General features: G+C 33.9%; 2 protein-coding genes across 4 annotated transcripts; one reads left to right on the top strand and one right to left on the bottom strand.

Annotated features, from left to right (window-relative positions):
• Positions 1–1165: 1165 nt before the first annotated feature.
• Positions 1166–21145, top strand: LOC137933746 (short/branched chain specific acyl-CoA dehydrogenase, mitochondrial). Its single transcript, XM_068777776.1, has 9 exons — positions 1166–1267; positions 3759–3879; positions 9294–9394; positions 10367–10573; positions 13223–13393; positions 15538–15701; positions 18711–18855; positions 20364–20499; positions 20877–21145. The coding sequence occupies exons 1-9, from the start codon at positions 1238–1240 to the stop codon at positions 21053–21055; spliced, it is 1254 nt and encodes a 417-aa protein (XP_068633877.1). The 5' UTR covers positions 1166–1237; the 3' UTR covers positions 21056–21145.
• Positions 21146–22399: 1254 nt separating this feature from the next.
• LOC137933847 (protein FMC1 homolog) lies at positions 22400–23684 on the bottom strand. Of its 3 annotated transcripts, XM_068777919.1 has the most exons (3): positions 23545–23569; positions 23415–23478; positions 22400–22782 (listed from the first exon to the last, which is right to left on the bottom strand). In XM_068777919.1, exon 3 carries the CDS (start codon positions 22771–22773, stop codon positions 22450–22452), a length of 324 nt encoding a protein of 107 aa, XP_068634020.1. In that variant the 5' UTR covers positions 22774–22782; positions 23415–23478; positions 23545–23569; the 3' UTR covers positions 22400–22449. The 3 variants fall into 3 exon arrangements, with proteins under 3 accessions (XP_068634020.1, XP_068634021.1, XP_068634019.1); XM_068777920.1 differs by lacking the exon at positions 23415–23478 and having other exon boundaries at positions 23545–23632; XM_068777918.1 differs by lacking the exon at positions 22400–22782 and having other exon boundaries at positions 22790–23478; positions 23545–23684.
• Positions 23685–23968: the final 284 nt, after the last annotated feature.

The following is a 23968-nucleotide window of genomic DNA, read 5'->3' on the forward strand; positions in this document are numbered from 1 at the left end:
AAGGTTTACAGTTTTTCAGGTAAAAAAATGTCGTAAAAAGTATTTATTTTATAAAAACAACTTAAGGGCATTAAAATCTGGTATTTAATCATTACAAGTGGTAATTGTAGTGTTTCTCAGAAATTTTCATAGTAACCGATCTAAAATTCTCGTCTTTAAAATTACAATATTGCTTGTTGCCAATTACAGTATTGTTTACTGCCAGTTCTACCAGAATAAAAGATAATTTCCATTTATAAAGTTGTTTTTTTTTCAAAATTCCTTTAATACTATAAACATACAAGAAAAATTCTCTCATAAACATGTTCGAAACAGCACTTATTTTTAATTTTATTCATTACTGCGGGACAGGGTGTTTTCAACCTGGTCCTCTTCCTCTCTTCAATTGTAGCGATATAGGTTCTATAAGACCCCGTAACGTGATGAAAAATAAATAAATTTTTACATCATTTCAACAAAAAATCTATGTTTTTTGCTTTGACTATTATCTATAATAAACTGATTTATTGAATATAATTTGTTTTAATAAAAATAATTATTATAATGTTTTTCTAACGAAAACGTGAGATAGCCTACAGCAAACAAACAACATTGGCCGCGTGAAGCTAGTGCAGGGTGGGGTACAGGGTAGGAAGGGGAGAGTGAAGATACTAAGTCCTCTTTATCTGATACCTCATTGTATTTATGTTTTATTTCTTCAATACGGTATCAGATCTAAAACATCTGCTATTAAGCTGACCACGCCTTTGGATTCTACTTTAATAACGCATCTTATTGACATAATTAATTTCTCTCTACACCGAAGCAAATTGAAATTAACACTCTCGCACAATGGCAATGTTATAAAATATTTTTAATTTTGCAGATTCATGACTATGAACAACGTGTTTTCGTTCTGGTTTCGTACTCAACGTATTAAGGAATTCAAATTAAGAACAAACATAAAATATACAAATTGTATTATATGTATACACCAGAATTAAGAAACACTTTTTATAACATTAATTCATTAAATTATGGTAATTACATTACCATTTTTATTTCATTTTATTAGTAATACCTATTATTCATTACACTATTCAATGTTTTAACTATATGTGTTATCTAGAAATGAATGCGTCGCCATTGAAAACAAACTTCCAAGCGAGTCCATGTTACATCAGTTCAGATTTGGGTTTGTACTGCGTAGACGCGCGTTTCGCGGCCATTTCGCGCGTTATTCCAAATAGAGATAAAAATGTTTCCTCTGCGCCGATTTTGTCACAAGGTTCGTTAGTTTTTATTTAAAGTTATTTCAATCGTGTCATATTACATATAACTAATACGTGTTCATTTACTTCAAGTGATATACAATTCTTAGTTTTTTTTTATCTGCTTTTATAGCCTATTGATACGGATGCGAATTTAGTTTAGTTTAAAATCATCATTAATTCAGAGTGCAAGAACCAGAACCATTGAATAACTTGTTTTATGTTCCCAGAGCAAAATTAAAAGAAGATTAATAACTAAAAACATTTAAGGAAAGTAGTTTTTATCATTTTTACGTGTCAGATACTAATTTGTACAATCACTAGATTGTCATTATTTGTTTAAAACGTGTTGTAAAACCTTGAGCTTAAAATGATAAGTTGAGAATCCAGTACATATGGAATTTTGTTACCTCAGGATGTCAAAAATAAATACGGCTGTATACACAATAAAATGTAAATATTTATATTAGATAAAGATGATTTATTACGAATTCAACGTCGTTAAATATTATTAAAGTATTTAGACATAGCTAGTAATATTTAAAACGCGTACAAATACACAATAAAATACATTTGCCCTTTTGAAGTGATCACTCTGAAATACGTTACATCAATTTATTTTTCTATTTGAATGCGACAAGGTTATAAATTCTGCCAGTAAAAGAAGACAGACAGATAGTAAACAGTTTTTAATTTTAACATGCATTAACTCTAATTTTGAAAACGTTTTTTCTTAATGTATTATAATTACGTTATTTATTAGTTCTGTACCATACATTAATTGACAGTAAAAAAGATAAACATTCATCTCTTTAAAACTTTTATAACTATTTTAAATCACTCTGTATAATCATAAAATGAGGCGGTAGAATTATATTTGGAAAACAAATTTAACCTATTTGGCTGGTGTAAAATTAAATTCTCTTTACCAAAACTTGTAAATAATGACTGAAAAGTAAACAGACAGCGCATTAACGATGAGTTTTTGGATCATATAAGAAACAATTACTTTCGATCATTTTTAAAAAAATAAACATGTGTAAACGCATCTTTAAATATCTTTACAATTGTCTCTGCTTATCTGTTCGTTTCTTTAACTTTTAGAAGTAAAGAGGTTTAATATTCTACCTGAAATTTAATACTGTTTTGTGAAACAAACCGCAGACTTTTACGTAATGCCTGTGTTGACAGAATTATATGGATATTTATACACTTGCGGGAATAATTCCATAAAGGGTTGCCACAGTAGCGCGGCATATGACTGGATCGTTGTGGCAAGGTTTTCAACGTCCTGTTCTACCTTAGGCGTTACTTCAAGTACTATGTCTGTTAACAAGAAGATTGTTCTCTCTTCGCTTTGAGGGTGTTGTCGGTCGGGACATAACTTTTTTTTTGTGTTGGGAGGAAAATCTTCAGTATGGACACAAGATACCCTGCCCTCCGGGGGGAAAACAGGGTTATGTGGAATTTTTACCCAGTAAAAGCCCCTTCATTGGTCTTCTTCGGTACTTTAGAGGGGCTGCCGATTCTCCTATGGAACTCACAATTACCTTTCAGTACTTTGCCAAGGAATATCCCAGAAGGAAGCTGGAGAAGATGTTGCTGCGGTTTAGTGGGATTGTTGGGGGAGGCACAGGTTCCGGAATATTTCTTGGCAAAGTACTGACGGGCAGCTACGAGTTCAATCAGTTCAGTAACACTGTCCTTCCCCCATAGGGCAGAGTATCTTCTATCCCTCCAAAAGATTGCCACAACTATTAGCATATGGGGGTCGATCAGATAGGATTCTAACTGTGAAATTATGTAGAAAAAATATATAGGTTTTATACCAGACCGTGACGTCGTAGTTTTGCCGGAATTATCACAGAGACTCATCAATAGGGAATCACAGGGTATGAAAGATATAATGTCGTTACTATGTTAGCCTTTTAGTCGCCTTTTACGACTGGCAAGGTATACCTTTGCCCTATTCTAGTGAACCTGGTCTAAAGGTTAAAATCAGAACCTAACCTTTTTTTTTGGTTTCGGTGGGGGAAATCTTCCAATGTTCAAGATGCCCCGCCTCTGGGGGGGGGACAGGGGGATGCGGGATTCCTACCCACTAACCCCCCCCCCCCCGTGATCGCCCCCTACGCTATAGGGGGGCCGCGGTATCTCCCGGTCAGGGATCGCCACGCGCTCTTCCCTCGCGCCGTGCTATTTTCGATGGCCTGTCCCGGGGTATGCGTGTATACGCTACCCCCGAAACCCTCGTGATGCTATCACGATGGTTCGAGGGCACGTCGAACCATCGTCCGCCTCAGAGTTGCCGAAGCTAGTGGGAGTTTAGGGCCTCCACCCTAAACTCCCGTGATTCCAAGGTCAGAACCTAACCTAACCTAACCTAACCTAACCCTCGAGTAGCAATCAGTCGATTGTATGTAGCTACAAGTGTGACAGCCACGAACTCTTTTATCTAATGTATATATTTTATATTGATTTTTAATATTTTATTTTCCCGCCATTTAGACCTTGGAGCAATGGCGGACACCGATCGCCGTTGTCATGAAGCCACAGAGAAGTTACTCCGACGCACCGCCGCGTCCTTTGACCATGCTAACAGAAGACGAATTGGCCATGAAAGAAACAAGTAAGGCTTTTTATCATTAATGTTTGAATTGTTTGTTAGTGTATAAACATGATACGGAGATATGAATTCGGGCGTTAATATGAAACCATTTGCTATATTCGTAATGATATTTCAACAAACAATGATAAGACTTCCGTACGCTTACTAAATTTATTATTTATGCTCCGAAATATAGTCGTTGTTCAATAATTAAATCCCTAACAATAAGATACTTATACTTATTATATACTTGTTGAATGGTAAATGTCATATATATATATATATATATATGACATTAATTTCTTGTTTTACTAACTTTTACTATTTGTTTCTTTTATCTACATGAACTCCTCCGTGGGTGAAAGCCCCCCTACAATGAATATATATATATATATATATATATATATATATATATATATATATATTATATAAGTGGATTAAAAGTAATACGTTTAATAATGTACGTGGGATGCTCAAACGAATTTGCATTAAAAACTAACTAATACAACTGCTTAACAAGTTCCTTTTTTAATAACAACAGTCATTTGTCAAAATTTACCAGATACATTTTTAATTTAATGTTGTTGCTAAAACTAATCGCTCACACACACACATTATATATATATATATATATATATATATATATATATATATATATATATATATATATATATGTATATATATATATATATATTTATGTATGTATGCATATGAAATCTACGAATTAAATGACTGTTAGGCGAAATGAAGTTCGCCGGGTCAGATAATTGAATAATAAATCATGAAAAAACGTTAATCCTTTATTTCAAATATTAAAGGATGTTTGATTAAATTAATAGGCATACATTAATTTTTATATCATTTATTACAAACTAAATAAACAACATTTTTTGCTAAGTATTTTTTTTATTTTGAATGACCTCATACAAAACTTGACATTCATTAAAGGTCATTACAAAGATACAGGGGGTTTGTAATGTGTAATAACAAGATTGTTATTATACATTTGAGATAACCGATTACATATCAATAAAAACGATAAAAGCTTATAATGCATACTGTCAACGAAAGTGTTTATATCTCGAGAAAGATAACGCAACTGTCATTGAATTGTAAAAGATAATTTGAATTAACATATTAATGGTAGTTAGTTTAATACTCTACTATAGATGCTGCATCTTCGAGAAAGATATGAATTCTAGAATCCAACTCTACTGAGGAACTGGATACTACGAAACATTTTGTTTTACAATATCAGTGCTTTTTTGTATGACTCCCTCTGCTGTCCAAATTTACAGATTACAAAATTAACATTTACAGATTCCGCGAGTTTCAATTTTAATTTCCCAATTTTTTGAGGCCATTATTTTACAAAGATTTTTTCGTTACGATTTTATTTGCACTCCCCTCTCTCGTCCTTCACAATTTCTTTTACTAAATCATCTCTCATTTATCACATTTTATTTCGTTTTCTTACTTTCATTCGCCACATTCTTTGGTAGTCACAATTTCAAATTCCTATCCTTATTTCTATTTATTCTCCTAACCTTTTATCTTAATCGTAGTCCTTATTTTTATTTATTATCTTCTCTATATTTCTTTTACGGTATTTAAGGAGTTTGTGATTGCGTTATTTACTTTCCATTAGGGAGGCGATGGTGTTACTTTCCACACTTTCGCCCAGCTCCACCTCTCACTCCCATCTCTTTATTGCGAATACGGGACAGCTCGTTATTACCCGCATCACGTTCTGATCTACCGCTAGGTCACAGAAGCAAGGCACTTTCCCTGAGTAAAAACCCATATAGGTGCTCTGCGAATCCCTTGCGATCCGTGAACACTTGGCCAGAACCGTATCCAGCTCCTCTGTACACAGTGGCCGGGAAGTTCTTCCTCGTTGTCAAAGTCGTCTCGCCTTACACATACCTCCTATTCCACTTGTCAAACGTATCCAGCCTTAGCTGTCACTTTACAAATGAAACTAGATCTAGGATCTCTTCTAATATTCTGATCTTCTTTTAATCTTTGGGGCCTCGTTCTTGGCAGCTGCGGCGGAAAGTCGAGCCGCCTCCTCACCTTCCTTCAGACAGGAGAATTCCACACCAAATTGACCAGACGGTTGTAAAAGTTTCAAGTACCTGATGTGAACTATGAACGCCTGGCAGTGTGTTCTACAAGATAAAATGAGGAATGTGATCTGTAGACGAACGAAAGTTAAACATAAGCAAATTCATGCGGTAGGTGGCCATTGGGAGTTTATGGTTCTGCAAGGGAGACCACGGACCTACCTACTAGACGGAAGACTTTGAGGTTTTGAAGACTCTAGATGCAGGTCGCTTCGAATCCATTTTATTGGAATTCTATGGAGGAAGTATATGACGTTCTATGGCTTAAATTGTTAATAATAAACTTGATGAACTAACTTGACATTTTAAAATTAAATTTACTAAAGATGAACTGGTTACCTACGGCTGAAATGACGATAATGGTAGTTGCTGCTATTTATTAGTAGATGACAGCGAAGAATTCAGAGGATAGAAGGCTCTTATTTCGCTAAGGACCTTTGCAGGTGATCCATTTGCCTCAAAGTACTGAAGACCATCGAGGGTCATATCATCTGCTTTTAAGTCATGAACTTCTGGACAAATGACGTTGATTTATGGGACACACTGTATAAACAACCGGAGATATAAAGGCTGAACGTTATCAAATTGTAAATTCCTTATCAGTACATATATGATATGTCAAATTATAAAGACTCTTACGCAATACTTTTTATCAACCGTTGCTAGTTGGTTCGGAGTTCTGTATGCCGTCGTGATCTTTAGTCAAATATATTTATTTAATATATTTTATCGCATTTTAGCGCTGTGTACAATGTGATTAATTTATTTGTTGGCACCTCTTGTTCACCCCCTGTATATAGTTATAAATATTATTTTTATTTTCACTGTCATTTTTTATCTGTCTTAATCTCAGATTATTAGATATATGTATAAAGAAACATTTGTTTATTGTAGTTTTTAGGAGTGTCATATGTCATTGTATTGATTTATCATAAATTTTTCCTCCTAGAGAATAATGAAATTATAAAATAATGGAAAGAAACTTGACAATATATTAGGGGGACCGCAAAGTAATGTAGCTTTCTTAAGTTAAATTCACATGACTACATTTTTACACAATAATATATTCACCTTTATCAATAACCTTTTGCCATCTAATATACAAATTTTCAATATCGGAGCGGTAAAAATCAATCAGTTTTTATGTAAAATATGATGACAGAAATGACATTGTTTTCCAGTCTCCCTAATATAATGTACACATGAAAAACTTTCTGGTCGACTCCTCTCAACAGAACAGCTTTCCGAGTCGGTGGAAGCTTACTGTTTATAATGATAAAATAATTGGCAATTCAAAAACTTGCGTGAATGACTTGAATAATGATATTTTCAGTTTGAATTTGAACACACGACAACATTTTTAACATGATTTTATTTCTAATCAACAATATATACCTTTGTTATCAATAACCTTTTACCATCTAGTATACAAATTTTCAATATCGGAGCGGTAAAAATCAATCAGTTTTTATGTAAAATATGATGACAGAAATGACATTGCTTTCCAGTCTCCCTAATATAATGTACACATGAAAAACTTTCTGGTCGACTCCTCTCAACAGAACAGCTTTCCGAGTCGGTGGAAGCTTACTGTTTATAATGATAAAATAATTGGCAATTCAAAAACTTGCGTGAATGACTTGAATAATGATATTTTCAGTTTGAATTTGAATACCTTGTTCCATCCAAAGAGCGGTTACGAATCAATTAGTTTTTCTGTAAAATATGTAGACAGAAATGACATTACTTTCCAGTTCCCCCATACTTTGTTTTTTTTTTAGAAGCAACGATTAATTTTAAAATCAGAAAAGATATCTCTTTATATGGTACATCCTATCTAAAAATCAATGAAGAAACAAATAATAAATAATGATAATATACTAAGGAAAAGCGTTTTTAAAATTTAGATTGTTACATATAATAATTTTTTTGTTTACTGTCTGTCCATACAGACTTACCTTTACCTTTACCGCGAGAAATTATATTCCTGTCCATTTCAATAAAAAAAATATGATATATTTCCGAATGATCACTTTTATACACGGTGTTTGAAGATATGTGTAAAACTTGTGCTTTTTTTTACACTGAGTTATATAATATCTTTTTATAGTTTTCGCATCAATTTTCAGTCGTTGTTAAGAAATTTAAAGCACTAATCGTGATAAGTAAATCATATCGTAGTCCAGTTTGCAAGTTAAATTGTAAAACTATCAAGTTGGCGTTTCGATTCTAAGTATTTTTAATTCGACCGCAAGCCTGTTGGCAACTGGTAACCGGTTTCCAAGTCGTTCGTTGAGCCCGTCCGTCGTATATCAAAGATTGCCACGAGACAGACAATATTTTACTTTTTTATTTTTTTTTCTCACTTGATACCAGCGGTGTAGTGGCTGGAATTAATATGTTTGACAGTTGGTCGTTAACCAAATATAAAGAAATTAAAACAATACAGGACATTAACGTCTGAATTTTTGACTGTCACAAATGAAAGTAGTTTTAATAGTGAATATAATAAAAATGACATCACAATATTCAGTACATAGACCATTGGAAAGAGATAAATGGCAAATTTCGGCTTTATACAGCATTATCTATTGTCTATTGTCTTATGCGAAGTTCTTGCTGTTAGCCTTGCGGCTTTTACAGCTTCATCGGAAACGAGTTCACGGAACGGAGGGGTCCGTGAACTATGTAGCATTATCTCTGTCCCACACTACGTATATACGTTTTATCCTTCGTACGTCGTGTCCTCTACGAAGCCGAAATTAGACGGTTGTCTCTTTCCAAAGGTCGATGTGCAATATTTATCGCCGTGTACTGTATGAAGTTTTGTCTGTCGCAAATGAAAGTAAAAAAAATAAATTACCGTGAGAATAATAAAAATGCCATCACAAAGTTCATAAAATTCACTTTCTTTTTATATTTCTCTGCAGTAAGCCACTGTATGCTTGACGTTGATTTATGGGACACCGTCCCCGAGACAAGGTCATATATATCATAGCATTTAAGTTTTTACTCAATAGAAATGCGTGGAACTTGTTCCGATGACTCGTTGACATGATTGATATAATAATGTACACGTGAAAAAATTGTTAAATTTTATTTAAGTGTAAACTGTCGAGTTACCAGCCGACTCTTAAGTTACCTGTGTTCCGAGTCGGTGGTAACTTACTACTTATAATGTTAGAATGTTCAATGTTTCAAAATCATATGCCTACTTGAATAAAGATATTATGGATTTTTATTATTGAATTTTGTCCACCATTTGTCTATCGATACGTAATAACACATTTCTCATCTTTGCTCTTTCAGTAAGAAAATTAGCCACGGAACAAATAGGACCTCTTGTGAAAAAGATGGAGGATGAACATAAAATCGACGATGGAATTAGACAGCTGTTATTTGAAAATGGGGTACGGAAATATTTTTTATATTCACATTTCTCTAACTAAGCTGACTGTCTATATTAGAACTTATAATAATATTTATAATTTCGTCTACGGCCACAATGTTCAGTACAACATAGGCTTCCCCCATAGATTTCCAATAGGACTATTCCAAAGAAGCCAGCGACCAGCGTTTTCCTTATACAAATGAAATTAATTATTGACAAAAGTGTGTAAAAATTAAGAAAATATTCAAGCTACTTTCATTCTAGGGTATTTCTGTACAGTACCCAGCGATGAATATTGCACTTCGAACTTTGGAAAGAGGCAATCGTCTAATTTCGGTTTCGTGGAGCGTTATCTCTGTCGCACGAAATACGACTGACAAATCGTCACATAGGTAGTGTGGGACAGAGATAGTGCTCTACGAAGCCGAAATTAGCCGATTGTCTCTTTCCAAAGGTCGACTTCTTACTTTTGAGGGTAGTTGAGTATAAAAAGTAACAAAGGATACATCCGTACTTTCTGAAGAGTTTTTGTCATGGTTTGGCTCCACCATAGATTTCTAATAGGATCACTCGGGGCCGGACACCCAGCGTCTTCCGTAGACCTTAAAAATGTGAATACGGCTTTCTAATTTACTATCATCTTATTGGTCTAAAGGCGTTGCTTATGCGACAACGACAAATTCACTATTTTTAAACGCAAATAGTTTAGTATTATTCGTTTCGGTTTCGGAACTATGCTCGGAAGTTTGTGAAATTGAATCGAAAATAAAGAGATCCGTAGAAAAACCTAGATCATTGATGTAGCTCATGGAATTCCTTATCTGAAGTTAGGTCGAAAGGATCCCAAGTGTCGACCACGAGTAGACACGGCTTAAACCCCTCACTGGGTGGTTGGACGACATGGTTAAGTTCGCGAGAAGTCGATCTTTGGGGGAGGCCTATCCCTTGCAGAGGGTGTCAATCAGCTGAGATAATGATGATGATTTTACAGCTAATGGGTATAGAAACGCCAGTTGAATACAGTGGATCGGGCTGCGGCTTCCTCACCATGATGTTGGTGGTTGAGGAACTGTCCAGGGTGGACCCGGCGGTGGCAGCGTACGTGGACATCCATAACACCCTCGTCAACTCTCTCTTCATGAAACTGGGCACTGAGGAACAAAAGAAGAAGTACTTGACGAAACTGTGTACGGAATACGTAAGTGTTTTTTTCGACCATCTTTCTTTTGCCGATACTCAGTATTACTAATATATTATACTATTGTGTATTATTTATCATTGCATTTTGTAAGATTTAAATAATTTACACCGGATAATATCATTACATTACATTCATATAATGATATTAATGTTCTTAAATGTAAATAATAATTAAAAATGTTTAAGGTTCAATTTATTATTTTATTTCCAATTAAAACGGCCATTGGCAACTAGGAAGCGGTTCATTCGTGAAGCCTTATTTATATTCAAACCTGCGAAGGCCTCGGTGTCTATACTATCGTCGCATACTGATGTTCTCAAAGTTGTTCATCTAGAAATATATTATATATAACCCAAGTATTAAAATTAATTGTGTATAATTATTGAAAGTAGTAAACTGTCTTAGATCGCTTTTAATAATGTAATGTCAGCGCTTCAGATATCACAAATATTATTTTATTGCTCACTCTTTTCTTAAAAAGGCTCAGGGTCTCCCAGAGAGCAATGGAGAGGGTGATGATAGGAGTTTCATCGACCTGGAGCCTGGTTGTAAGGTTGAATGGTCCTTTCAACCAGGCTCAAATCTGTATGTTATCACCGGCAACACATTTAGTCAGTACTTCGTCTTCAGACATAGTAGTATTTATGTAACATTGCGTATATATTTAAATTTATATAAAACCTATTTACACATAAAAACTAAATATTTAAAAAGTGACGAGATTTTTCTAAGTGATCTCCGATCAAATTTATTTTATTGCTTTTTGATAACACTGTGATAAAATAACACTTTTAATAACAAATGATTTTAGGTTTATATCTAGTCTTACCATAAGTTCTGTTACAAAGAAAATATCCGATAATTTGTAAAAAATAATTTTATTTTAAAGTTTTATATGTGTTGAGTCTAAAAGATATGCGATATATAACGTACTAAACTAGTTATTCAAAGTGACCACCCTCAGCTTTAAGGCACGCTTTTAAACGGTCGGGCCATTCATCGATGGATTTACAAACGGTTTCCATTGGAAACTTGGTCACTGCTTCCTTCAAAGATTTCTTGAGCGACTCAATTTTTGTGTGACGCTTAGAGCGGGCCATGACTTCTAGCACAGACCACAATATATAGTCCAAAATGTTTAAGTTCGAACTTGTCGAAGGCCAATCAACAGCCTTTATGAAGTCTGGAATATTTTGCTTAATATTTAATGGAATCAGGCGTTACCTTGCGGAAGTACATCCTAAGTAAGAAAAGGACCAATATTTAGCCACTTCCGCACATGCAGTGGTAGTCGTGCAACAAAGTGAACCGCCCGCCAGCCCGCTGATAAATGCGTATGCGGTAAACAATGCGAATCACACAACCGCCACAGCCAAATTACTCAACACGTGTTTCACCCCTCCACGGGGCATCTTAAGGAGTTATGTTACACCGATTAGTGCCAATAGACTCTGTATTTGGACAGAGAGAACGGCTGGCGGGCGGTGCACTTTGTTGCACGACTACAGCTGCATGTGCGGAGGTGGCTAAATATTAGTCCTTTTCTTACTTATTTTGCTCAAGTCAAATTTATTGTATCTTGATGTTTCCTATCCAAAAAAAGGGGTGGGGGGCGGCAGTCTAGGTAGATACCAGTATTAATTTAGCGACAAAACCTTACACTGCGGTTAATAAGCTGCTAAAAACTTAATAGAAAAAGAGCTTCACCAACTTGTATGTTAACAAATTTTAACTATATACTTTTTGAGGTTAAAATAACATACATTCTTGTTTAGTTTATAATAAAGAACTCTCATTTTAACATTGAACGTAGATAAATATTTTAATTATTCTTTAGTAATATGTATTATTAAGACATACATGGTCCTTTGTTAGTTTTTTTTTATTCTAATTATAAACCCACGGAAATACAAACTGTATAAAATTAACTTGTAATTATAATCTGGAATATAATTATAATTATTCTAACAACTGATTAATAATTCAGAAATAAATTTAATTTGCTTATATAACTATAATGTTATTATAGAACTTTTAAAAATCTTAATTTTATTATATTAAGCTAGGATGTTCACCCATAAGATGGATAGACGAACTTGTTAAGGTGGAGGCCTATGTCCAGCTGTGAACGTCTTAAGGTTGACATGATTTTGATGAATTACAAACTACGATTAGTATTTTTTTTAATTTATTCCCAAGTCAACATTTTTCTTTTACCACTATATTTGTATGATGTAAAAAAATTGTTGTTTTTGACTATTTTCATATTAATTTTATTCTTCATAAGAACCTTTCACGTGCCTTAACCCTTAACTTGGCAGATTTTTTTTAATATAACATTAATATTCATACCACTTTACTTTTAAGACCCAAGGATGCCAACAGCAAAACTGAACAAGCGTTCGAAAATTAAGAAATTACCTAAACATTCACATACAAATGATTACTTTGCGTTCAAAATTGATGCCACAGTTTTTTTTTTAATTCTGATGTATCTCTACAGATACATTATCAAGAAAAGGGTTAATGACGGTATTTAAAAAAATATAGCCTAGTTACAATTTTAATAAAATTATAATGTTTCAATTTAAAGTATAAATAGGCATTAGAATCGAGCATGAATTTCATGGTATCGATTGTTTACAGGCGGGAAGTTTTTGTCTTACGGAACCCACTTCCGGTTCTGACGCTTTCGCACTGAAGACAGTAGCCAAGAAGGACGGCAACCACTACGTGATCAACGGCTCCAAGATGTGGATATCCAACTCGGACGTCGCCGGAGTGTTCCTCGTCATGGCCAACGCTGATCCTAGCAAGGTAAGTGCTTGGATCTTGAAAATTCTCCAAACACACTATTATTTTTTTATTAACTTTTAATAAATAGTGGTTAAAGACAGTGTTATTCCATTCTGGGTTCGAATACTAACAGGTGCACACTTCATGTGTTTTACAATTTATTATTTATGACGAAAAAAAAATTAAATAAAAATTTGTGCCTGTCGTATACCAAAATTTAAAACGAGGTAGATATCTCCTGTGCTTTTATATGTTTTTCAAACAATACCATTATTTAATTCAAAATATTAAATACAAAAACCTTTTCTCTTATAAGACAGTAATAGATTCACATTTTATAACTTTCATGCAAACTGTGTTATATCAAACTTAATATTATGAGCAGGAAATTTTTTCAGTCATCGTTTATGATGTCAGAAACATTTTTCAGTCAAATTTAAGAAATTACCATGATTGACCCCTGGACTAATCTCTGAAACCCCATTGTGTGATACAGTCATTGGCTTATTGGTTTGCTATATAAATACGTCACAATACACGGCGATAAATATTGCACATCGACCAAAGACAATCGGCTAATTTCGGCTTCGTAGAACACTATTTCTGTCCCACACTACCCATGTGCCGTTTTGTCAGTCGTTGTATTTCGTGCGACAGAGATAACGCTCTACGAAGCCGAAATTAGCCAATTGTTTCTTTTCAAAGGTCGATGTGCAATATTTATCGCCGGGTATATATTTATTAAACATGATAACAATTTATCATGTTTAATAAATATATATACGTCAATTCCTTAAACTAATATATCTAATAAAATTAAGTGTCCAATACATAACGCTATTAATAGAAAATAAACAACTTGTTTATCGTAATTTGTTTGTAATACGATTTTATTGCGTCATTTGAATAATTGAGATAAACAGCGTAGGTTTAAATACGTAAACGACCTTGCAATTTACTTGAGTAATAAAATTTTATTTTTAAGGTTTTATTCTTTTTATTTACTCATAGCATTGGTAATGGGGTATTTATTCGAAAATAATATTTTTATTACTATTATACGAATATACCTATTGACACTACACTATTAGTTTGTAAGATTCTTCCTAGGGCCGTTAGGTCTGTAGTAACAACACAAAATCCCCTAAGTAAAAGTGTGTTTTTAGAGTCAAGCTTTAACCTTTTTTATCCCCATTTATATCGACGTAAATTTAGAATAAAATTTTTTGTGGAATTCCCCATTTTCGAAGCGCCGCTGACGATGATGTAATGTTGCCACTACGAGTTTTTACCGATTTCTTAACAGAATAACATTATTGCAACGCGCGCCATACCACATTCGTTGAACGGTGTCCCCGCGACACTAACTTACGCTTTCATGAACGATGCCTGCACCACTGCTTTTTCAAGATAATCCTACATTAATAATCACTTTGGGGACATGGTCCACAACTTCAAAAAATCGTGTAAGACGAGAAAACTCCAAATAATTTCCAAAAAAAAACCTTACAAAAGAAGTAATAGTTAAATGAATATTACATATGAAATCAAATAAATCAAATCGTGTAAATATTTTTAAAACGAAATCAATGATTTCTTACTACAAAACAACATAAATTAAAATAAATTTTGCTACTTCGCTACTCACTTAACTGTATGATAACAAGTAATATTTGTGTTTTGTTGCTATGTAGATGTCTGTGAAAATTAGAATAATAAAATAGACAACCCTGAACAAAAAATTCGCATAAAAAAGTTTAATTATTGTTATTCGTGAACCGCGTTAGCATCATGTAAAAAGAGTTGAGTGTATATAATTTCTCACGACTATGTAGGTATATGCATCAAATAAACAATAACGCGCTGTTTAAAACAGAGAAACGTCATTTAAAGTTTATTATTTAAATTGTAAGTTTTTTTTTTATTTCCTTTAAAAAGTTTATTCTGAAATATTTCAAATTATCACTTTAACATCGCAAATACCAACTGCTTTACCGACCGGCGATCGCAATGGACGCCATTATAACACCATTAGTAACAGCGCCATCTATGAAGTGTCGAGGTTAAACAGCTACTGCTTTGCCGACATTAAATAAGCATGGTACAATACAAAATTGAATTATTAAAAAACTAGTTTCATATATATTGAATTTGGTTTGTACCAGGGCTACAAGGGAATCACTTGCTTCATAGTCGACCGCGAGACCCCGGGATTGAGTGTGGCGAAGCCCGAAAACAAGCTTGGAATCCGCGCCTCCGGAACTTGCATGGTACACTTTGACAACGTCAGGATACCTGAGGAGAATATTCTCGGAGAGTATGGACATGGGTGAGTTAACACGTTTTTTTTTTTATTTTAAGCTATCATCATCATCATGTCTGGTGATAGACGCTCACTGATATTGGCCTACCTGCATCCAACGGCTTCCAGCTACCGTTTGCACACAAGCTCTTAGGTTTATGTAAGGCAAACCCTATTGTGTTTCTTATTCTTGGTTCTGAACAGGTGACGCGTTACAAAAATACAAGTAACATGGTTTGGAAAGGAATGTTATATACATCAATACCTCGCTTTGCGTCGTTTCGTTTTCCGTTTTTTTCGAAGTTGCAACACTGCTTAATTAGGGTAAAACAGGGTAATGGGGGTCACTTAAGCGAGAAATCAAATAAAAATTAATTATAAAACAAAATATTTATTGCAACCGCCTTTAAATATAATATAACTAATATACTATCAATTGAGATCAGTTTCAATCACTTTGGCAATCAACTTTGAAAATTATTCAAGTTTAAAAAAAAAACAGATTTGACTCCCATTGCACCGATATGAGGGTAATGGTGGTCACCCTGGGGGCAATCAGAGTCAATGAAAATCTAGCACATATCACAGACATAACCTTGAGCTGAGTCCCACCCAGTGCATTCCGAGTGAGCCCATAGACCACATGAGGTACATCTGAACCATATCTCATTGTTTCTGCCGAAATCGTTGCATACTGGGCACTTGTTTCCCACATCTTTTAGGTCATCATCCTCATCATGCTGGCACAAATCGTTAGTACCAACATCAGATACAGAGGTTTCATTCGATTCTTGAAGTATTTGACGCTTTACCTTTTCAGGAGTCTTCTTCACTACTTTACTTTTTTTCCCTGACCTTTACCTTTCCATTTCTTATTTTCTTTCTGTGTTTCTCTTTTTTTCTTTTCTTTCTTATTTTCTTTTTCTACAAGGTTTTCTTTCAATGGCGTTGAAGTTAAAAGTGTTGCATGTTGTTTTTTTCGGCATTGTCTTGTATTAATAATACGTGTCTTCTCTGGTAACTTGATCAAATCATGCAATGTAATTTGACTTGAAGTGCTAGGATCTGATGAGTTAATCGAAGACACTGACTGTTTTGGTGTGCTCGGTACTATGGGATGAAATTCTTTTGATGTGCTCGGAACTGGTGATTATGATTCTTTCGATACATGATCATTCGTGGGAAATGGGAGTCACCCGACTCTCATTACCCACTTCTACACAAATTAGAAAAAAAATGAATGAAAATAAAACTGTAACATATTAACACGCTAAGAACTGCACATCACAATTTTAAATGTCTAACTAAGCACGTGTGAATGTCTTAATCGTATACTGCAAATTATTCGACACTTACCTTTTAATTTACATTGACGAAAAATTAGATCAGCGGAGCGAAAAAACAAAATACAGCCATATCTCAGAAGTGCGGGCGCCAACTGGTGCTAGACTTTCGAGGCAACGCCTGGGGGCCAGGGCAGGGTAGAGGGCCTCATTTACGAGTCGCTCTCGTGTACTGTTTTGTGGATGTGTGGGTGATTCTCATTACCCACTGACTCTCATTACCCTACTCTCCCCTAGTACAAATTTCACTGTGCGTCGTAAAATTTTCGGGGTTGCGTTGTTTTGGGTTCGAGTCTTTAATTTTTTTTGAAATTTTCTTTTTTTTTCCAAAAGATGGCAAAACTTTTGTTTCCAATTGCGCCATGCCATCAAAATCGGGGATTTCCTGTCTAACTAAAAGTCAACTCAATTTTAATACAGTTTTATTTTCATTTTGGAGTTCAGTTTCAATTAAGTAGTGTGTTGTGCTTTTTATAAAAGAGTTTAATATATATAAATATATATGTGTGTGTTGTTTCTGGTTACAAACAAGGCATATATTTTTCCAATTTATTTAATGGCAGAGTTATATTATTTTTGTTATTTAAATGTTTACTTTGTTCAATTTTCTTTTTAAAAAGTTGTATTTTTGTAACCCTGGAACCTATCTTCGATCTTTACATGGTTTGCTATAGAAAATCTTAATTCACTTTGCGGCTTTTCAATTTGGGTCGTGTTTTTTTGGAACGTAACCACGACGCAAAGTGAGGTATTGGTGTAATTGTAGTATAAATGATGATGGAAGAGAGATCTTATAACGTATGATTGATTGTATATTAATAAAAGAATTTTTAAATACATAAAGCCGTGTCCAAAACCAGATACAGGCATACGAAATGTCCCCAGTAAGGGAGCCTTTAAAAAAAACCTACACTTAATTTTAAGCTGACATTAACATTTTATAGAGTAATTATCGAGTGTCTTGTCAGGTTTCTTCTCAAATTAACATTCCGAACTAGATAGGCAGCTAGCGAGCTAAAGACGAGAAACATATATATATCTTTGCAAAAGATATAATCACTTTCTAGCTAGTATGTGTTTCAATAATATCTCTATATCTTTGTACTTAAGAGTCAATTTTCGTGATATGTTACGACTCGTTCAGAGTTAGATAGAAAGAGATGGGCTCATAAAGCAATTTTCACGTAAAAGAGAGAGAGACGGATAGATTTTGAAAATCGGATCAAATTGATTCCATTATTTTAATTTCACGCGTTTTATTCCGTCTAATTGAGTTCTAAAATAGTGATATATAACCCAAGATCGAAAAGATATAAGTCACTCTTTTCTTGTCAGGGATACACTTTGCCCATCAGCATTCCTAACCTGGTAGTAGTGTGTTATACAAAATACATACTGTACCCGACGATAAATACAACGACTGGCAAAACGTCACATAGGTAGTGTGGGACAGAGATAGTGCTCTACGAAGCCGAAATTAGCCGATTGTCTCTTTCCTAAGGTCGATGAGCGATATTTAAATATTAATAATATTAACCTTTCATGAGTCCCTATCAAACCTATTCGAAAGAACAAAAATTTGTTTCGTTGTTTTAAAAAAACTGTGATGAGATAATACCGAGATCTCGCCACATATTTGTTTCATAAATGAATTTTTATGAAATATTATATATAAGTAAATTTCTCTACTCAGGTACAAATATGCAGCTGGTTTTCTAAACGAAGGCCGTATCGGAATAGCTGCACAGATGATAGGGCTCTGCCAAGGTTGCATGGATGCTACCATACCCTACACGCTGGAGAGGAAACAGTTCGGGAAGAACATCTACTCGTTCCAGGTAACTGTCAACTGTAACGTAGTCACTCTCCACAACTAGCTATAGAATAAGATGCAGCTATTTAAGGAAATGTTGACATTTCCATTTGAAAGCTTGAGCTTAAACGGTGTAGCAAGAGAGGAGGGGGGTAAGGTACTCGAGGCTAATGACCCACGTGACAGGGTCATGGAGACCTCCTTATAATACACTAACGTCAATCTTCACCGATGAGATTCGTGAAGAGCGCAATCCGCGCTGAACACAACCGCATTTGGCAGGCTAGATATGAGAGCTCGGTTCAGGGTCGACATATCATAGGACTCCTTTCGAAATTCACCGACATAAACAAACTGCGAAAACTAATCAAGACATCTTTCCATCTCATACAACTACTAAGCGGGCACGGGTACTGAGAGCAGTACCTGCACCGTTTTAAAATAATCGATAATGAGACTTGCCCATGTGACGACTCCACAGTACAGACTTTTCATCACTTCGACACTGCTCCCGATTCGAATCCAAAAGACGTAACCACGTGACCTTATGTGAAAACCTTAATATACCATCGTTCAACTTACCGGACATTCTCAAGAAAAAATCTACAGCAGAATCTTTTGATGAGTTGGCCCGGCACGTTGTCCTAAATCTCAAGGCATTTAACGGTCTGTAGCGTTTGGGCAGCGACTTGAAATAAAATAATGTACCAACTAATATATAATTCAGTAAAACTTACAAATTTATTGTTCATATGTATACATTTTAGCTATATTTACCTATAAGAGAAAATTGTGTAAGAAAAATTGTAAAAAATTATAAAACGCTATCGTCCCTCGCAGCTGGGAGAATAAAGATCCGTATCAAATAGCGGCAACCCTCTCCCGACTGTCTGCGCTTAGTAAAAGCGAAAAAAATATTGTAAAATGATACAAATTAGAATTAATAAAAAAAACTTCACCAATAAGGTCCTATCACTGCTGCTTTAGAATCCCGGTCTAGTCAACTGATATTCACTCTTGACTGATAGATATTAATCCTTCGGCAAGTAATAGATTTCATTGTTCTTCGTGTAGATTTTGGTATTTTAAAATAATGCTATGTACCAGAGAATTTCGAGTCATTGTTCGAAATTTGAAATTGCTTCGTGAGCCGCCATTTAATACGCATTTAAAACACGCAAACAATTTTTTCTAAATTACATGACAAAAGTACAAAATATGTGTATTAAAGTTATATAAAATGGCACACGTATATAACAGAACTAATAATAATACTCAAAATGTCGCTTACTTATAATCGGTGTATGGATTTCGCTAATTTTATAGCGGAAAAATATTAATTTTCATATTTCACACCAGTAATTTGTTTTGATTTCCCAGGAGCTGACATAGGTTATATAAATTAAAATATTAAAATAATTCGACAATCAATCTTAACCAAAAATAATCTTTAAAGAGCCGCAGTTTGGCCACCCTTGCTATTTACACTATTCAAATCTAGTATGCTTATGTGTTATATAATATTTTTTCCAGGGTATAAGCTACCAGATAGCGCACCTGCAGACGCAGCTCGAAGCAGCACGCCTGCTTACATACAACGCAGCAAGGCTCAAGGAAAACGGGATACCATTCGTCAAAGAGGCCGCCATGGCTAAATACTTTGCGTCAGGTAACCAACTGATTATATTTTTTTAAATTATATTAGAGGGCCTTAGCCATCAGTGAACGCCCTATGGCTGATAATGATAAGATTTACCTATATGTACAATTATGGTACATATTTAAAAAAATTGCATTTAGACTACCCACTAGCTAGACCGACGACATTGTAATGGTCGCCGGAAGTCGTTGGATTAGGGCAGCGTAAGTCCAATCATCGTGGAGATCTTTGGGGGAGGCGTCAGCCCTGCAGTGGGCGTCTTTGGGCTTACATGATGATATATATAATATATATGATAAACAGCTACAGTCTTATCCGCAATTATAACATACTAAGCTTAAAATTAATAATTGCTTCTTTTAAACTTTTAATACTTCTCTGTTTAGAAATCGCCCAAACTTTAACATCAAAATGCATCGACTTCATGGGCGGAGTTGGCTTCACAAGAGATTTCCCGCAAGAAAAATTCTTTAGGGACGCTAAAATAGGCACAATCTACGAAGGTACCAGTAATATGCAACTGCAGACAATTGCCAAGCTCATAGAGAAAGAGTACACACAATAATATATGAAGAAGAATGAAGAAATCTAACACAAAAATGTAACTCAACTTTAAATCATGAGCCTTATTTTTTATTGTAAATAAATCGAACACTATGGCCAAGTTCTTTTATTTTATATTTTTCATGTCAATAATGTTGAATCCGAAATATTATTTACATCACTTGAATCTCAAAAAAAAAATCTTAAGTATTTCTTAAATATACTATGTACTTCAAAACAATTATATACTTACATTATATATTATTTTGGATAACTTCTTATGTAAAACAGGATTAAATATACTTCAAAAAGTTAACAAATCCTTCATGCATCTTAGTGTGCGCATATGCAATAATGTTCCAAAATATATGTTAGGCCTACCTTTTCTTAATTTTACATCTTAGACAAGTGTTTCCCAACATGGACCCCACAATCATCAAGAAGGCAATTCGAAAATGAACTCCACATGAGTCGAAACCTTTCCCTATGATATAAAAATTGTATATGTAACATGGCACATAATTGGTTGAAATACTGTAATACTGTCTTAAGGCCCTTCTTTTTTTAATTTTGAATCAATAAATAATAAAAAAGTATTATTAACTGTTTTAATCTAAAATTAAATGTATTTTTATGAAATGAATCTTATATCCAAGAATATTAGTTGACCAAAATGTGTGGAATTTTGTGTTAGTTCATACAATGTTATATACATTCTAACATTGATAATTTCATTTAAAAAGAGCAATGAGTTTCTGGTGGCTCTTCTCACTAGACCAATATTCCGAATCGCTAGTAGCTTAATACTTGTATTAAAATAATTGTTGATGTCTTTGAATTAAGATATTATGGAATTGAATTTATTAGCTACAACTTAAAAATGATGCCATTTTAAAATTCACTGTAATGACCAAAAATCTGGCAGCCTGCATTCAGGTTTTTTAAAACTTCATATGTAATAATGTTGATGTAGATAATCTATGGCTCATTGAATTTAATATACTCTGATTTGAGAAAAGTGGAAATAATCTAAAGAAATTGTATTTCACATTTATTAGTTCAATGGTTTTTTATAAATACTCTGGAATCATATTGTAACCAATACAGCTGAAATATAACCTATAATAAATGTCTTCAACCTGTTATAGTATTGGGATATTGTTGAATTTCTTTATGCATATGCTGATAATCCACCACACAGGTAGGGTGGATTTGTGCACCAAGGTTTTTTTAGAATTTGGGTAAAAGTCATGGGTGTATATAAATCAACTGTGTTTACAGTGATTTGAACTCGGGACTTTTAAAGATCTTTACAACCAAATTACAACTGCTTAGAATCTAACAAAAATTGAAAAACAAATTTTATTTCACTAAACACATATATTTACATCATCTGGATTGCTAGTAATTTATTTTCTATTTTGGATCATGTGGTAGTTTAAAACCAACCATTCTTGCTGTCTCTTCAACGCTTCTTTCACCCTTTCCCTTAAACTCTGTGTTAATTTCCTTGTATCTCCTTGAATGATGAAGATAGTCACAGTATGTCTTAGCTCTAAAATGCATTTCATCAATAGCCTTACAGAGCTGCTGGTCTGTTGTTTGATATTTCCTGTATTGCCTCAAAATATATTGAACCGTTTGATTTTCTGCTAATTTTTTAGATGAACTCTGTTTTCTGAGCTCCGATAGTAGTTGTCTCAGGGTAACTAGAGCTGGTTTAGTTGTTATAGATGCCATTTTTCAACCCTTAAAACAATTTAAATACTCAATTTTTCAACCATTTGCGATGTTATAAATTCTTCAATGTCTTCATACTTAGGTTGTTCTGTTTTATTCCAAAATTCAGAATCAATGTCAGGTAATTTTTCTTTAGAAATATAATGGATAGAAGTGTCATTAAATATGTCTTTATATTGAAAGTTATTTTTTAAAACAATTTCATCAATGTGAGAAGTTATTTTATAGATATAAGGAACAGCTTCTTTCAGTATTCTACTTGGTTGATTTTGTAGTAAAGATGCGAAGCTATTACAAAGGAGAATGCAATTTTCTAATTGAACGCCCCAATTGCTCCATAGAAAGTTGTTTGTTAACTGTTTAGGACAATGAGGTAAATAGACAAGAGTAGTGTGCTTCTGCGATATTACATAACACCCTTCATTGTTTTGGGTTATAACTGTAAGCCCTAAACGTCTAAGTAATTCACATTCATCTGAATAAAAAATAGGATCGTGAACGAAGACATCGCAAAGATTAAAAGATTGTTTTAAACATAACAAAAAAGCCAATTGATAACGCGAAATATTGCATTCTCCAATGTGTCCGAGACCAAAACAAACAATTTCTAGTAAATTTCGTTCCTTTAATACGTTACTCACAGACTTGAGGACGTCGTTGAAGTAATGAGAACTCTTTATATCGTCTACGGCTGACAAGATTCGACTGAAAACAAAAATAAGTTTGAAACATAACCCAACATTTGGAGAATGATTTCAAATCAATACTCACCAATAAGATGCTTCGATGTTAATATTATTTTCGTGTTTAATAAATTGCTTTTGGTTGTGGGGAATTTTAGTTTGTTTATTTTTACTGGCGCGTTTGGATGTAACTATCTGAAAACCATCGTCGTCTAGATGTTTTGACATTTTGATTTTTAATATGACTTTTCTTAGTGTTAACTATTTAATAAAAGAAAAAAGTTATTGCCACACTAAAATAACACAGAACATGTTTAGGGTATATGATTTTTATATTTTTTCTAGTTAAAGAACTTTATAAAGTGTATCAACTACTATGATTTAATTATTACCAAAGGCAGAAGTCTTAATAAAATAAAAATTAAATCATGGAATTTAACGGATAAAACAGGTAATATTTTAAATAAAATTCCAACCTGTTTGCTGAATATTTTTTAACCTATGAAATTTTG

This window comes from Battus philenor, unplaced genomic scaffold (assembly GCF_028537555.1).
Source record: "Battus philenor isolate CCGP_79_NKW_IND1 unplaced genomic scaffold, ilBatPhil1.0.hap1 SCAF_14, whole genome shotgun sequence".
NCBI lineage: Eukaryota > Metazoa > Arthropoda > Insecta > Lepidoptera > Papilionidae > Battus > Battus philenor.

Bases quoted from the DNA above. Each gene is read 5' to 3' on its own strand.
- LOC137933746 (XM_068777776.1), top strand. From the start codon at position 1,238: ATGTTTCCTCTGCGCCGATTTTGTCACAAG. The intron at 9,395-10,366 runs GTACGGAAATAT...ATGATTTTACAG, and splicing joins AGCTGTTATTTGAAAATGGG to CTAATGGGTATAGAAACGCC. The intron at 13,394-15,537 runs GTAAGTGCTTGG...GGTTTGTACCAG, and splicing joins CCAACGCTGATCCTAGCAAG to GGCTACAAGGGAATCACTTG.
- LOC137933847 (XM_068777918.1), bottom strand. From the start codon at position 23,684: ATGTCAAAACATCTAGACGACGATGGTTTTCAGATAGTTACATCCAAA. The intron at 23,479-23,544 runs GTGAGTATTGAT...TTTTGTTTTCAG, and splicing joins AACATCGAAGCATCTTATTG to TCGAATCTTGTCAGCCGTAG.